The sequence below is a fragment of the Triplophysa dalaica genome, chromosome 25 (assembly GCF_015846415.1).
Source record: "Triplophysa dalaica isolate WHDGS20190420 chromosome 25, ASM1584641v1, whole genome shotgun sequence".
NCBI classification, from domain to species: domain Eukaryota; kingdom Metazoa; phylum Chordata; class Actinopteri; order Cypriniformes; family Nemacheilidae; genus Triplophysa; species Triplophysa dalaica.
The window spans coordinates 5,917,278-5,934,074 of NC_079566.1; the positions used below are offsets into that span (position 1 = coordinate 5,917,278).

Consider the following 16,797-nt stretch of genomic DNA (forward strand, 5'->3'; position numbering starts at 1 on the left):
ATGACGTTTCGTGAAGCAAATAGTTTGATATTTTCATAAAACTGAACGTCATTTTTAATAATATTAGCCATACCGTTGAGACTCAGTACACATCCCGATCGCGATCTTCTTCTAGCATTTGGTGGCGGATGGCATACCAGCGTCTGGTGTGTTTAGCGCCACCTGCAGAAACGGAGTGTCGAGAAATCACGAATGCGCGGTATCACATGGAAATAAACACTCATAATGTTTACAACGTGGCGTGAGGACGCGCTTTGTGCAGAAAATGGTGCGTACTTGTTATTATCCCGGATGCATCAACATATGTAAAAAGACAACATTGCGCAAAGGATCTCAAACAAAGGGAAAACTGACTTTCCACAGATTCCCCACGCATGATGGGGATCGACTGAAGTTATGGCTGATTGCTCTTAATCTGAATATTAACACTCAGAAGAGAGTAATAAAACGATGGAGGATCTGCAGTAATCATTTTTTTGTCCCTGATGATTTCCACATCACCCAGAATGGTAGAGAACTTCTGAAAACATCTGCTGTGCCTCATATGGTTGCAGTACAACGACGTGAGGTATGTTGGATTTATCGTTATGTATATTGTTGGCATTACACAGATTATATTTGTCAAGGTGGGTTTTTAACGTGAACACTATTTAAACTACAAAATGGAGTAGTGCGCGATTTGGGACGCACACATTGAGAATATCGCGCATGCGTAGTGGCACACTCATGGTGTTCGTCTCCCACAATGCATTGCTGTAGGCGGAGAGGGGAAGTGCTTTCGCGGGAGTTCTAGCTTAGCGAGCCCCTCTCGGTTTTCCACGTATTCATGCTTTTTAATTGTTTTTACACTTTACTTCTATATTGCACATGCGATATCAGTTGTATTTAGGCTATCCTCTGCAAGGGATCGTTGAAAGAAGACGATAAGCTCCCTGAAGTGAGTATTTAAACTGTCATAAAGAGTGGCCCGCGTGTTGTTTATCATTTGTGCGGCGGGTCGATGTGAAGCTAACGTTATGCGTCAATTGCAGTATTTTACAGTTATGTTATGTGGGTGCTTTTCAATATACGTTTCTCTATAACTTCAAAGCACATGATGTTGTATTTTAATGGTCCAGAATTGGCGCGAGACAATAGAGCATCAAGCAACAGGCAAACGGCTTGTTTTGAGGGTATTTGTATATGTATATCAAAAAGATATAGAGCTATATAATATGTATGTTCGTTCTAACACATTACTGTTTAGAAATGTAGGTTTATTATGTCTACGTTGCATTCCCAGGTGCAAGTGCATTTGCAGCAGATGTACATTTAAGACTGGTGTTAAAGGCATAGTTCGGAGGAAAACGAATTACCCCACGTTTTGTTCACCCTCAAGGCATCCTAGGTGTATATGACTTTATTACATCATACGCTAGCTGTGCAATACATCGATCATAAACCGCACGTGATATGGCTACTGTCTGCGATTTATTGTGCACAGCTTGTTAGTGAAGTACGATTAAATGATCCAGTGTTGCAAATATTTTCAATGGAAAGTAGCTAAAGCCTGCCGGAAAAGTCGCCATATGACGTCACTAATTTGCATGTAAGTGGCGTCATCACGTAGGATCAGCTACACGCTTTAGGTCTGCTTCAACTCTCTACATTCAGAAATGTATTTTACCATATTATATTAAAGGGGTCATAGGGCACGGATAAGTGTTTTCCTGTTTCTTTGGTGTGTTTTAAATTGCCCATGCATGTATTAGACACGTAAAATAAAAAAAAAATAAAGTGTCGGAACAAAAGACACATTTTATCTAAAAAGGAATGCTCAACCGGACCTGCCTGAAACGCCTTGTGTAACCACATCCCAGCGAATCTACGTCGCTTCGTATCATGATTTGACTTAGACGACCCAAATCTAAACGCAAGGAAGATGGGCGTACTTGTAAATCTCCTTGTATCGTCACCGCCGCAGACATGTCGCGGAGACGCTGTGTGTTTCGTTACAAAAAGAAAGACTCTTTGTTTGCTATGTCAAAAGACAACTAAAAAGGAATGGTGTGATCTGCAAATGCAGACATGCGCGCAACGTGAAAAAAGACAAAATAATCAGTAATAATGTTCCAACAAGAGGCAACAAATGTTTGGTTTATAATGGGGTTTATTGTCTTTTTTGAGTTGCGACGAGACGTGGTGTAACACTGGTTGATCAAGAAGGTCCAAGATGCGAGCTTGTTTCTGTCTCACACAAACTCTGTGTGATGTATATGGTTATTTGTTTATAGTCTTTATACGTCGTATATAAAGGTAAAGCAGTTAGCTATAGTTTTTAACTATTTAACATAATTTTTTGTAAAACCTTACCAATCCTTTACACCGTGCTCAAGTCGCGCTTGCAAAGTTGATGTATCGGCTTGATCATCTTCATTTCCCTTATCAGATTCGGGCTTGAATTGATATAAGTACCATGACATTTTATCAGCTGTCAGTAAAATTGCTTTGGAACCTGATGTTCCGAATATAGTAAGAGGCATTACATTTCCGTCATACGCTTGCAGTATTCAACCAATCACTACGCACTAGTTAACTGGCCAATCATAGCACACCTCGCTTTTCAGAGCGATGAGCTTTTTTAAAAATCAGTGCGTTTCAGAGAGGCGGCGCAAAGAGGAGAAACATGCACGATGTGTGGAAAATACAGCATTTTTGAACCTTAAATTGTGTATACACATTACATTAAATCTAAAACTTACAACGATAATATCCGTTTTATAGATGTCATATGACCCCTTTAAAACAAAACACCCAAATGCACGATAAATGGTTCTGAATTTAGGGTTAGTCTTTAACTCGCACCAGAGAGAGTTTAGAATGTAGGCTTTGAGTTTTAAGCACACGAAAGAGCTTGTGTTGCGCACGGCTCCGGCTTTTCCTTGCACCAGAGATAGTTTATAATGTGTGGGGTTTGAGTTTTCAGCGCACGAGAGAGCTAGTGATGCACCAGACAGAGTTTTATCTTGGGCTTTGCCTCAAGCCAGAGAGTTTATAATGTTGAGTTTTCATTGTAAGAAAGAGCTTTTGATACTCACGGCTTGAGATTAGCATTGTATGCATTAGCTAAACACAGATATAAGATTTCTTGAAGTTAAGACAAAAATAAATGGTCACACCTCTGATTCGGTGGAGCTAACAGGTCCAAATAAAGTTGGTATTCAAGGATAGTCGTTTATATATCCTGCAGTGAACGCGCCAAGATTATTGAAGAAATCTTCGTTGAAATGACGCGCACACCGTAAAACCCTTGGGTTTTACTCCTCTGGTGTCGTTTAAAAATGAATTGTAACCATTGTTTCCTCAGAAGCTCTTCCTTTGGTAGTTTGAGTAAGACCGACTTAGTTTCACAATGTAGAACACAGGTTCTCTGTTGGGAAAGCATTGAACCAGAATGTTTCGCCAAGGCTTTTTCAGAATGTAGCTAGATTTTTTGCTCGTCGCTTATTTAAAAAAAAGTCGCTTAAATCGTTAAATCTATTTAACTTCAGAAGTAGAAATACGAGGACACACGACTGCTGAAGAACGCATATTGAGAAACGGGCTACGTGTGTCCTCGTATTCTAGATCTTCACCATCAAAAAACCGTCAAAGTCGGGCTCCAATTCTCAAGAACAGAGAACACATGAATGTACTTGGATGTATTTTCAATATAATGGATGCATCGAATGCAGTTAAGTCCCGCTTGAAGTCCCAGATGTCACTGTGGCGCATCCGTTCTTTCGAGGCTGCCTCGCAAGACCGGCCTCCACGAGAACATAAGTCAGTTCTTGGAATTGAGAAACGGCCGTAGTTCCAAGGAAAGTGCCCTATGAGCATAATTCCTTCACGTGTCAGGTGTTTTCACGATAATAAAGTATATTTATAATGCTAATCTTTGACGGGTGGTACTTTTTAATTTGCAAGTTATAAGCGGCTCAAATTCGCAGTTCTTTTCAATTAAGCAGCATTTCCTACCAATCAAAGAGCTGTGCTTCACAAACAAACTGCATTAAACAATCGCATTTTGCATAATCGCAGCGATTTAATAATCGCACTAACCAGCTCGATTTATGCATGCTGATTTATCGTGCACATCTCTAATTTTATGACATTTATCCGGGCTTTACCAAACTTTGTAAGGGGAGTGAATGGGGCAGGAGATTTTGAAGCTCCAAAAGTACATCCCTCTATCAAAATACAGCTCCACGCAGCTCCATGGGGTTAATAAAGGCCTTCTGAAGTGAATCGATGTGTTTGTTTATGAGAAATATCCATATTTATATACGGTTATAACATTATCTGTTGGCTGCACGTGCACAAGAGGGAAACGCTCAGTCAAATGACGCAGGTGTGTTGTAAGTTATGTTGATGAACACGGCTGCACAGAGGAGAAAGTAAATCAAAATCTTAATAAAATTAAAGATCATTAAATCTATAAGATTACGTCCGCCGTCGTCACGGGAAGATGCGCCATTAGCATTTCACACATTCCCTTTAAGTGATCCTTAGCGATTGAAGCTATGACTGATCGCTATTCGTTGGGATGTAAATACGCTCTTGGAAAAACTCAACATATCTTGCTGTGGAGTGAACATTTCGTCTCCGATGATTGTGAGCCAGCTGTGCCTGTTCCTGCGCATCTGCTAAACCAGGTATATGTTCACCTATAATGTAAAATGATAATGTGAGTTTTAGGGGTGAAGCCCCAAGGGGATATCCGTTTCCTTATTATTATGCCATTGCGTCTATGGCAACCCGATTATGGTAAAAAGTTTTTAGCAAAATTTAGAGTATACAGTTTGTCCGATTTGCACCAAATTTGTTATGTAGCATCTAGAGGCAGTGTTGACAAAGTTATTAGTTTTTTGTATTGGCCCACCCGTTCTCGGCTAGTACGCCAACGAATTTGACTATTAGCACGCCAAAATGGTTTTAAGGCATTTATTGATACGAAACTTTGTATTTTGCAGAATGCAGTATTTTAAGAACGCAATGCCGTACTACTTCAAAATTTGGGATGGTCATGACCATATTCTTAAAGAACCTGTAAAGTTTTAAGTCAGCACCCCTAGTGGTAAAAGACATAATTAAATTAGTTTGTTGTATCAATTTCATCAGTTCTCATGAACCTAGTTAATAATTATGTTCAGTAAAAACTATTCGGCCATTACACATATTTTCTCTCTCTCACTCTCTCTCTCACTCACTCTTTCTCACGCTTATCTCATATCATGAAACAAAAAAAAAAATGCTGTCATTAAAGTGATAAGACGTGAGCATGTGTATTTCCCTTTGTGCCCTTGTCTATAATTGATGCTAGCAGTCTATATGCAACTTATTATCTAACTTTGTTGTAGGACTCAACGTGCGATCCTGTTCCAGCTCCACCAAGTCTGTATTGCCCAGCAACAGGCGAAGATGAGGAAACAGATGTCGGATGCATCAACATTTTTTGAGAGCGTTTCACAATCAACTCCAGTCAAACAACGCCACATTGAACAAAATGAGAGAACTGACACAGGACTCCGTTTGACGCTAGCTAGTCCAGAAGCAGATTCCAGACAGACAAGTTCATCTACAACTGGAACATGCATTGCCTTCCCCCCAATACGTTCAAACCAATCAGTACGTACTCTAAATTGTATATTGTCATTAGAGCGGTGATGATTAATCGTACGATTCTCAGTTTCTCAATGAATTACAATGAACTGCCACCACATCTGAAAGCCAGAGGCCGTAAACTCAAAATAAGCGCTGCAGGTCCACTAAAGAAGTGAGATTCACACACGTAGCTCCAGGTTATGCCAAATGGCATATTTTATCACTGTACTTCACAACTTTTAGGTATTTTTATGATAATAAAGTATATTTATAATGATGATGTTTGACGAGTGTTGCTTTTACAAATGCATGTTGTAAACGACTCGATCTTCTAATTATTTTCGATTGAGCAGTACTCAGTACTTATCAAAGAATTGTAAACCACGTAAGAGCTGTGGATAAAACTAGCCTTTGCGATTTCTGAATTGTCTTAGACGAGTAATATTAATGTCAATCGTGATGCATCGTCCCCAGCCCAAATTTTTATTCATTGAAAAAGTATGAACAATTTAATACATCAGTGCTTTAAACTCCTTTTTTATTATTAAAACGCCTTGCGGCGATTGTCATCCAGCGCTTTGTATGTCGTGATGGATGTTTTGTTTTGCTGTGCGCAACCAGAATTTATGACACGTCTGCGTCATTTGCCAGAAGTCCACCCTTTCGTTCACACGCGGTCGATGGATAATGAAAGTAAGACATTACAGTTTATAAATAAGTAAATATGGATATTTCTCTCAATAAATTCCCTAACACACAGGCTTTCTGCCAATCTCGTATTAATCTTGAGTACCTATAGAGTAGTATTGCATATAATCGCTGGGGGAGTGTATTGAGCACAGAAGTACTATGTAATACGCCCAACTTGTTTTTTGACAAGTTTACCATGTTAAGCATGAGAAGACGGCACGTTAAACATTGTGAAGAGTTAAGAATGCATGACATATCATTGCAGAACCCCTTGAAATGCATAGATTCACTTAAGAAGGCCCATGGAGCCCACTATAAAGCTTGTAATAGCCAGGATAGATGCTCTCATAACTCTTGACTGTATTCACCCAGAAGGAAGAAAGTCATATACATCTAGGATGCCTTGAGGGTGAGTAAAATTACCTTCAAGGTAATTTTGTTTTTCCCCTGAACTATCCCTTTAAGGCTAAGGATTTGATGCATGTTATGAATAGTACAACCTATGGCAACCCCTATGTTAAATGCTGGCCTATGACTTTTATTCCTAATAAAATCTTACAACATCTTATTCTTTATTCTTGAATTATTTGATGCTTGGGTAAGCTTTATGCTGAAATACCCTTGTTTGTACAGAGAAGGTCAATGCCGGGAATTGTTTCCCGGAAATGCATTATAAATGTTAGAAATGTATTTAACAGGGTTAGACCTTAAAACAGTTTTTCTCACCATTTTTGTGTTCAGGATTTATTGGGCGGTCCTGAAATTATGTCTCAATGACACACTGGAGCCGCTGAGCATGGCCTCTCCCCAAACACTATATTGACGATAGCGCAGTAGCATCAGTGGTTAGTAGAGCTGACAGTTTGCTATCTAGCTATGCATTTGTCACGCAAATGCCTGTTTGGCTGGGATCATTTACGAAACAGTTTATTTAAATTCCTAAAAACGATGATATGAAAAAGCGTTGGGTTCATTTTGTGAAGAGCCACCTTAAGGTAGAGCTGAGGATGACCACCAATGCCTATGCAGTGAACATTTTACTCCGGATAGTTTTATAAACTTTCATCGAAGACCACTGGCATTTACTGATAATCCGCTGTTACTGGGGAATGTGGCTGTACCGACTATCTATCGCCCGGCCTTCAGCCTCCCGTCACACCAAGATCTGGTGCCATCGTCGGCAGTACGAGCTAACCAATGAGTGTAAGTTGCCTTGTGTGCAGCTTTCTCATGAGTTATTGTGGTTGCAGTGCTTCCAGCGTTTGAGAGCAGTGAATACTGCTTATTTTATCATTTAATTTTAACTTATTTTATTTTATTTACTTGCCGTTTTTAGTCATTTCAGTTTTTATCTGTACACAGACAGCTATCCAAAACATTTTTCTCTGTCCAGTGACTTTCGCCAAATATAACCGAGGCCATTTACTTAAAAAGGAGATGCGGCACCATAAATGAGCGTTTTTAGACAGTGGATCGAAATGAGAATAAAATAAATGTTGCAATATGTGATAGTTTTGCTTTTGTAGTTTTACTTACATTAGTATAGAAATGAGTGTGTAAATTAAATCGTAGAGATGTAAGCTTTTAATTGTCTTTATTTGCAGAACATCGCTGAGGTAAGCGTGAACGACTGTCAAGGGAGCCTAATGGAAGAAGGTCCCAAGAAAGTTCAGGAGGAGGAGGAGGAGGAGGCGGAGGAAATGAACACGGAAGATACAGCACAGTCTTCAGAAGAGCTTGTGATTGCTAAAGTTGAGGACCTAAAAGATGAATTGTCAATGGATGTGGACCAGACTAAAGATCACAATGGGAAGGAGGTGGATAAACCAGAAGACGCAGGTAGGTTCATTGTTAGATGTCATTTATTTACCTTCGAGTTGTTCCAAATCCGTATAGTTTCTTTCTGATGAACACGGAATCAAACACAACGCAACAGTTTTTGGACCCCATTGACTACCGTAGTAGGAAAAAGTATTTGATCATTTTTGTTCTGTTGAACATTTAAGAAGACATTTTGAAGAATGTTCAACAGCAAACAGTTCTGGCACACTTTTGACTACCATTGCCGTTTTTCCTAATATGGCAGTCAATGGGGTCCCTTTTGTTACAAGCATTTGTACAAATATCTTTCTCTGTGTTCAACCAAACAAAGACATTTATACAGATTTGGAACAATTAGAGAGAGAGAGTAATTCATAACAGAATCATCATTTTTGAAACTATCCCTTTAACAAACATATTGACGTGGCATGGTTACAGCTAGTGAAAAATTATGGTCTGTTCGTTACAGTGACAGAAAAAATGCCAGCCAAAGAAATAAAATACGAAGTGCCGGAGATGTCCGCTGCTACGGTGAGCGCAATAAAAAAAATTCATCAACCTATGTATTGAAAAGTTTGTGTTAGTTTATGGATTAACTAACTCGAATAACTGATATTCAGGACACACAACCAGTGTTAAAAAGTAACACAAAAGCATCCCTGTCCTCTGATGTGGTACCTGTGAAAATCAAGGATGAACCAATGGATGAAGAGTATGAGACAGCATCAACACAACATCGACCAATAGGAAACATTAAGGATGAGCCTGAAACCTCAGCCGTAAGTTTCCATAGTGAATTTTGCCTTTAAATAATTTGGGTAATAGAAATAGATTACAAACGGAGAAACCTGTCATTTATTTGTTTGTCATTTTTCACACTTTCAGGACTTTAAGCAGACACCGGAAGAATTTAAAATCAGTGCGGTGTTCTCTGTGGGAGAAAAGAGTGTTGGTATGATCTTATTTTTGAACACAATTTACTACTCTGGTAGATAGACCTGCTAGTGAATAGTTTATTAAGGCTCTCAAGTCAGTGTAAATGTATAAGTGTTTACAATGTCCTCTTTATGCTACAGGAGCTCCAATAGCCACCACAGCAAATACAGCAGCCGTCCCTTTGCTTACACCTCCTCCACTGGCCCCTATTATCCCAGTTGGTGTAGTCTGCACAGGCTGTAAGAAAGTTCTGCTAAAGGGTCAGACGGCTTTCCAGCGCAAAGGTTGTTCCAAACTCTACTGCTCGCCTCAGTGTCTCTGTAACACTTCTAATCTGGTGGTCAAGTTACCCGATAAGAAAACCTGTCACTGGTGCAACAAGTAAGGCAGACTTTATGTTTTGACTCATAGTGTTTCTTCCCCCTTTCCTCCACTGAAATCTGTTTCTGTTAAACCTTCTTCACTACAGAGATATTGTTGACCTAAAGGAAATGGTCAATGCCCCAGACACATCAGGGGCTATGAAGGACCTCTGCAGCCAAAAATGCCTCCATGCTTCTACATTCAGGTGCAGCAGGTGTCAAAAGAAAGCTGTGGTAGGTGACCACCATCAGTGCTGTCAGAAGAGATCAGAATGGAAAGGAATAGTTCACCACAAAGGCTTTGTTTTGCGTTGATGGCCTGAAGATGAGATTTTTTGGTGAACTATCCATTTAAGTGCGAATAACAAATAAAGTGCTTTAATATATTAATACAGGACTGTTAATATTTCTGAAATGCTGTCATTTCTCATAGTGTTACACTCACCAAGTGAACCTCATGAACTCAGTCCATAAGCTGTGCAGCGAAGTCTGTTTCAACCTGTTCCGCACCTCCAATAATATGACCATCAACTCCTGTATGAACTGTGGTGCGTTCTGCAACAGCGCCGACAGTTCGTGTCCCACTTTACAGATAGATGGCAACTCTGACAAGTTCTGCAAACAAATCTGCCTCGCAGCCTACCTAAAGGTAACATCCTTGCAAAATAAATTCAATAAGAATAGAAATTCAAAGTAACTAATAAATGAATTGGTCTTTGCTTCTAGAAAACTAAAAAACCTGTTGCTTGTAAAATATGCCGTGCCATCCGCCCGACTGCCGAAATGGTGGACAGTCCAAACTCAGAGGGCATCACAGAGCTCTTCTGCTCCACTTCCTGTGTCACAGCAAATAAAGTCCAGACTGTCAGTTCTTCAGGTAACATACAACAAGACACAACATAAAAACAGTTTTAGTCTAATCTACTGTACATTTGAAGGGAAAGATCAGCCCAAAATAAAAAATCTGGCATGATTTACTCATTATAACCAAACAGTTCTGGGACCCCATTGACTCCCATAGAAGAAAAATAACTAATACATTTTTTTGTTCTTTTGAAGAACCTAGGACAGCAAACAGTTCTTGGGCACTTTACTACCATTTTTTTTTTACATTTTTTTTCTACTATGGTCGCAAGTGGGGTCCAAGAACTGTTTCGTTGAAAGCATTCTTCCAAATATATTTCTCAGTCTTAAACCAAACAAAGACATATATACAGGGCTGGAACATCAGAGAGTGAGTAATTCATGACAGAAGTTTCATTTTTGGGTGAAAAAGTTTCATAGTCTTTTCTTTGCATGTAAACAAGGTGCTGCCGTGGAATGCACGAGCTGCAACAAGAAAGTACCACCTCAGTATCATCTAGCCATGTCTGATGGAACCATTCAGAACTTCTGCTCATTTTCCTGTGTGGTGTCATTTCAGGTAGAGTTCATCTACGGATCCTTCGGTTTAAAAATACATTGATTGAGCTTTTTGGAAATAATTTGTTCTCATGGATTTTTGCGTTTCACTTTGTTTTAGGAGTCTTTAAGTAAGAAACCATCTCAAAACCAAGTTAATACAATTACCTCTACAAGCAACATCATACATACACCGGCTGCTGCTGCATCCAAACCTGCCCCAGCGGAGTCCAGCTCATCAACAAAGACCAATGTACCGTTGCAAACAGTCACCAAAATCCCTTGCGCTCAATGTCTGCTATCATTCTTCCACAAGCCGGATCTGCTGGAGTTCAGGGTACTGTTTGCTCAGTAATAATAAATGAAACATTTCTGCCCTGTCATAATGCAAATATTTTTAGTGCATTGAAAGTTTAATTCCTGAAGGTGACATGTTTTATTTGCTTTTCCAGAGAAAAATGTATGCTTTCTGCGGTACCGTTTGCATCGAAGAGTTTAAAAGAATCAACAACGTCATGGCTCGCTGTGAATACTGCAAAATCGATAAGGTTGTGAAGGAGGTCAAAAGAATTAACAAGATCGACCGGTCTTTCTGCAGCGAGGGTTAGTAATAATAGCTTAAATATCATATAACAATATTTGTTTTGTTTAATACAGAACAGAACTCAAACCTCACATTTTTTTGTACAGGATGCAGGTTACTCTATAAGCATGATCTGGTGAAGCGCTGGGGCAAGAAACACTGTCGCAACTGCATGTACTGTAACGGTTCATCTCAGACTTCAGTGACCAAGGTTATTAATAAGAAGGAGGAAGAGTTTTGTGGAAACGTATGCTTGACGCAATACAACATGATTCTCAAGCAGGTAATATTTTTTCTTCGTTTTTCTGTAGCATTGTTAAATGTCTAAATGTCTTATTTGTAATAGCAAGTCAATAGTGTCACAGTTTCAAAGGGTTCGTAATCAGATATGCTTAAAATATTATATATTACAACAAATGTGGCCTCTGATGTGACGCTTTGCATTTCTGCTGCTGGATTCTAACAGGAGGTTAAGTGCACAATGTGCAAGCAGGCCAAGAAGATGAATGAAACTGTGAAATGGCTGGGTGAGATTAAGCATTTCTGCAGCCTGCAATGTCTGATGTTCTTCTGCAGTCTTCAGGGCACCACAGGGACGGCCATTAAAGCTGCAAGCAAAATTCTGCCTGCACAGGGTACGTCCTCTTATACATCTTTGTGTTTTGTTTATTTCTCATTGCATTGTCTTATGCTTTTATTATTCTTTTTTCAGGGACAACAAGCCCAGTAATATCTGTATTGCCTAAGAACACTGTTAATCGCACACCAGCGGCAACTAAAGAAGCCACACCGGTCATTGCCAATGTTATATCGCTCTCAAGTTCACCTAATGCACAGCCAGGTGTCTTGGGCAACACTATTTTGCAAGGTGATGATTCTTTTTTCTTTAGTTACATTCAGTCGACATCATCTGCCTAATAGAGGATTCCCACCGAACGTGACTTGCGCGAAAGAAATTTGCACGTAGCTGGATGCTTGAACATTTTGCGCTTCATTCGCACGTAAATTCGCTTCATTTGCGTAAGAAATTCAGTTCACTACAGATGCGAATTCGTGTCATGGGAGGGGCTTCTGCTAGGCGGCTCCAGTCTCGTACATATATATATATATATGACCCATCGCATCTTTGCATTGACTTAACCTGTAAATCACTGGCGCTTAACAGTTCATTCGCGTTCAGTGGGAACACAACATCAGGCTGCAATTTTTATTTCCTTTGATAGGAAATGTTGTTTATTTACATTAAAATCATCTAAACAGAAGACGAGTAACATCTGAGCTGTTTTGTTTTATTCAGGCGCTGTTCCAGCTTCTACTGTCAAAGTGTCAGGACAAGTGAGTTTATTAGCGAAACATGTATTTACACCCTACTTGTCAATAAATGTAATGAGAGAGGTCTGAAATGCGCTGTTGCTTTCATCTAGCTTTGTGCTGGTACGCAGACAGACGTTGTGAAAACTCCTACTCAGCCACCCAAAATCCTTAAGAACAAGGCTTTACTGTGTAAACCCTTAAGCCAAAACAAAGGCACATCCTGTAAACCCAATGTATGCAATGCAGACACGCAAACAGGTACTTGACAGCACTGCCAGACATGGGTATTAGTGTCTTTATGTATGCTTGACATTTTGCATGCTTTTCTTGTCTTCCAGATGCACCTAATTTCATGGTGTTGCCTGTTCCAGTGCCAGTGTATGTGCCAGTTCCCATGAATCTCTACACCCAATACACACCACGGCCTGTGGGCTTTCCGCTTCCGGTGCGTATCAGTTAAGATGGAGTTGAGAATTAATATATGGAGTTCAGATCTCTCGTCTCTCACGTGTAGGTTTGCTTTTTGAATTGAATGGAAAGTATTGGAAACATGGAAATGTGTCTGTGTCTCTGTGTAGATTCCAGTGCCCATGTTCTTCCCTACAACTCTGGACAGTGCTGAACGCATTGTGAAGACCATCCAAGAAATCAAAGAGAAGATCCCTGATGATCCTCTGGAGGCTGATCTCATCATGATGGCGGAGATGGTGGCTGAGGACGCAGAGAGGGAGAAAAATAACACTACTAATGGTAAATGTTAGAAAATGTAAAGGGTTAAAGTTCAGCTGTGCCTAAAGATGGGTGTTTAAGCGGCCGTGCAACAGTGTCTCAGAAGTCATAGAGAATGCTCTTGTAAATATTGTAAAGGTCCAATGTGTTTTTTTCTGGAGGATCAATTGAGAGAACTTCAATATTATATACATAGCTGTCTTCATAGGTGTATAAAGACCTTACATAATGATTTATCTTTTTATTATCTTAGAATGAGTTATTTTTATCTACACACACCACGGGTCCTTTCGCATGGAATTTATCATGTTGTTTCTACAGTAGCCCTAAACGGACAAACTGCTCTACAGAGCGTGTCTCGTAAATATTATCTCCTTCAGCAAAGAAGCGAAAACGTGTTGACATATTTGTCCTGTGTCAGGCACCGTGCTGTTTAGAAAAGGAGTGGAGTGAGCTGTCGGTCGCAATTCGCAACCTCAGCAGTAGTTGCCGCTGAATTTCATACAGTGGACCTTTAAAGCATTATCGAATTCATGGAAGTTCATTGGTCAAAAAGTGTGGAGACCTGCAGTTTTTATAAAAACAATGTGCAAACCTAAGCCATATGCACATTCTTTTTTGCACACTTTGTATGGAAATAGTGTTCGCATGACTGTATTTAAAGGCTAGCGTTTTGCTTTTCAGACCAGACTGCTAACCTAATGGACGACCTCGATTTGGAAGCCTTATCCAGCAATCTAAGTTGGGAGGAGGATTCTGTCTCTTCTGCCCAGATGTGGGATCCAACGCCAGAGCTAGAAAAAGCAACGTCTAAATCGGATTCTCTAACCATCACCTCTGCCCCAACAGAAGAGCCACAGATGGATCTGGAGGCTGATTTTCCAGTCGGTAAGAACTCCCTTGTGTCCCATTTATGCTTCAGAGGTTAAAACAATACACATCAAATGATTGTTTAGCCAATGTCCTATTCATGTTCTTGCATGCATGTTTCTATCGATTGCAGAGAGCATTGAACTTTTGAGAGGACAAACACAAGAGGAGCCACAGGTGGTATCAAATTCGGTCAAACGGAGACCTCGCAGAAAAGGTCGAGATGGCCTCCCTCAAAAAAAACGGGTATAAAGATCTGAAGCATATCTTACTGATATGTCCAGGCACTTAAACTTGGGGTGGGGGATACCAGTTTAAGTAATTGTTTAAGCATATTTAGTTATTTCTTACATGTGTATTGTTGCCATGTAGGGCCGTAAGAGTGCGACACCGGTAGTGGCAGCACCAGCTCCAACCCAAAACACTCAGACTAACCTCTCCCAACTGCAACAACAATACGGCGTCAGTGCTTGGAAGAACTGGGTGCGCTGGAGGAACTCCCAACCTCATTTGGAGACTCCCAAATTTGGCTGTGAGTCCAAACTTGATTTTCTAGCATTTCATCTTAAAGAAAGCTCTACAATGTTTACCATGTTTTATACATCAATGACATTTCCTAAGATTTGTGTCCATGGTTTTGCCATTTTTAGCTTCATTCTCTACCAAATAAGCCCTCAGAAAATACAAGATCTGAGCAAAAATAAATGAAAGACGATTTTAATACCAGAGTTTATTTGTAGAGGGTGGTGAGTTCAACAGCATGTTATACAACATTTTTCTTCTTCATTCTCAGCGCGAAGCATGACCCTCAAGGAAGACTTGTTGAAGTGTAGCACTGCTGAGTTGAGCTACGGCCTCTCCAAGTTCATCTCTGAAGTGTGTCGACCCAGTGGAGAGAATTACAGCCCTGATAGCATCTTTTATCTCTGCTTAGGCATCCAACAGGTAAAGAACAGCTGCTAATTTGTGGTTCTTATATATGCACCTTATCTTTCTCCTCTGGTCATGCTTCATGTTTGTATGTTGAATGTAGCTTATTAAATTTAGACATTTTGTTGTTCATGTGTGCAGCATCTGTTTGACAATGAACGGATGGAGAACATATTTGCAGACGTCTGCTACAGCAGATTCTGCCAGGATATGACAAACATGCTCAAGGGATGGACACCCACTATTTTGCCAAGTGGTAAGATATACATTTTGTGAATTGAAGACAGATTAAGGGTTGTCCTGCTTGCAGTGCTTTTCAACCCGTATGTGACCGGTTTTAATTGGTCACTGTGTTTGCAGGTTATGTTCATTCTCGAGTAGAGGAAGAATACCTGTGGGACTGTAAGCAGTTGGGGGCGTTCTCACCTGGCGTGCTGCTGAACACGCTGCTTTATTTCTTCACCAAGTTCTTTAACTACAAAACAGTGGAGCAGCATCGACGTCTCTCTTTCGGCCATGTCATACGCTGCTCTCGGAGCAAGGGCAGCGGCAAAGAGGCATGTTTGCGTTTCTACCCGCCCAAAGAGGAGGCAAACACAGGTCAGTGGTTAGTCTTTTTTTCACAGCACGAATACATCTGTGAGCTTGTTGCGTTACTGGCTATGTTTTGTTCAATTAAGATGGAGTGCCGGCAAAGAGGAGAAAGGAGGATGAAGAAGAAAAGGAAACTGCGCTAGAGATAAAAGAGAATTCTCAGAATGCCCTTCGCTGTCCTGTCAGGCTGTATGAGTTCTATCTCTCTAAATGGTACGTGGACAGTCTCATTCTACACCAAAATAGCAGAAACATACATTAAGACATTATAACATTTCAAAGATGCATGTCTGTCTAATATTGAAAAAAAAATGCATGACAAAGGTTTCATTCTCTCTCTCTTTCTCTCTCCTAGTTCTCCCACCGTGAGACAGAGCACGGCCCAGTTTTACTTGAACCCTGAACGCTCCTGTGTCCCAAGCAGTCCCATGTGGTTCTCCACATCCTCGTTGAGCGATGAGGCTCTGGAAAACATGCTCGCACGCATCCTAACAGTCAGAGAGCTGCACCTGCTGGAGGACAAATCGCCCCATGAAACAGATTCTGACAGCGACTCGGATTGAGAAACAGACCACAAACGCACATAAATGACTAAAGCAATGTGTCTAGAAATATTTCTCCATGATTAAACGCAGGATTTACAAGGCCGAACAGGTTTTTTTCTCCGAGATCGAACATGAACGTATATTTGAGAAATTCTCATGTGAAGATGACCGTGAAAACTGAAATTGTATGGCTTGTGGATAAAGTTTATGCAGTGTGACATTACACAGCTTTCTGAGTCACTTTTTATGTTATGCTGAAACACTAAAGCATTCTTGATGAGTCAATGGCTGAAGATTTTGCTCTTTGTTCATTTAGAATAAAGTATTGAGCATTTTCATAGTTATTTGGCAATCATACAACAGTTTTTTCTGCATGGATTTTTTTTATCAGATAAAACTA

The 16,797-nt window shown here is 40.2% G+C and overlaps 1 protein-coding gene across 5 annotated transcripts; it reads left to right on the forward strand.

The window, feature by feature from the left end:
* Window positions 1–229: 229 nt before the first annotated feature.
* Window positions 230–16,741, forward strand: LOC130416114 (zinc finger MYM-type protein 4-like). 5 transcript variants are annotated; one of them, XM_056742225.1, is made up of 28 exons: window positions 230–568; window positions 5,379–5,646; window positions 7,917–8,151; window positions 8,603–8,664; window positions 8,754–8,912; window positions 9,019–9,085; window positions 9,210–9,450; window positions 9,539–9,665; window positions 9,865–10,080; window positions 10,158–10,308; window positions 10,739–10,854; window positions 10,954–11,169; window positions 11,285–11,435; window positions 11,523–11,698; window positions 11,882–12,050; window positions 12,128–12,283; window positions 12,713–12,750; window positions 12,840–12,987; window positions 13,068–13,174; window positions 13,308–13,479; window positions 14,143–14,346; window positions 14,462–14,574; window positions 14,701–14,860; window positions 15,122–15,273; window positions 15,400–15,514; window positions 15,619–15,858; window positions 15,939–16,065; window positions 16,208–16,741. In XM_056742225.1, exons 2-28 carry the CDS (start codon window positions 5,440–5,442, stop codon window positions 16,413–16,415), a joined length of 4,233 nt encoding a protein of 1,410 aa, XP_056598203.1. In that variant the 5' UTR covers window positions 230–568; window positions 5,379–5,439; the 3' UTR covers window positions 16,416–16,741. The 5 variants fall into 5 exon arrangements, with proteins under 5 accessions (XP_056598203.1, XP_056598200.1, XP_056598202.1 ...); XM_056742224.1 differs by lacking the exon at window positions 230–568 and adding an exon at window positions 772–937; XM_056742223.1 differs by lacking the exon at window positions 230–568 and adding an exon at window positions 956–4,673.
* The last annotated feature ends 56 nt before the right edge of the window (window positions 16,742–16,797 follow it).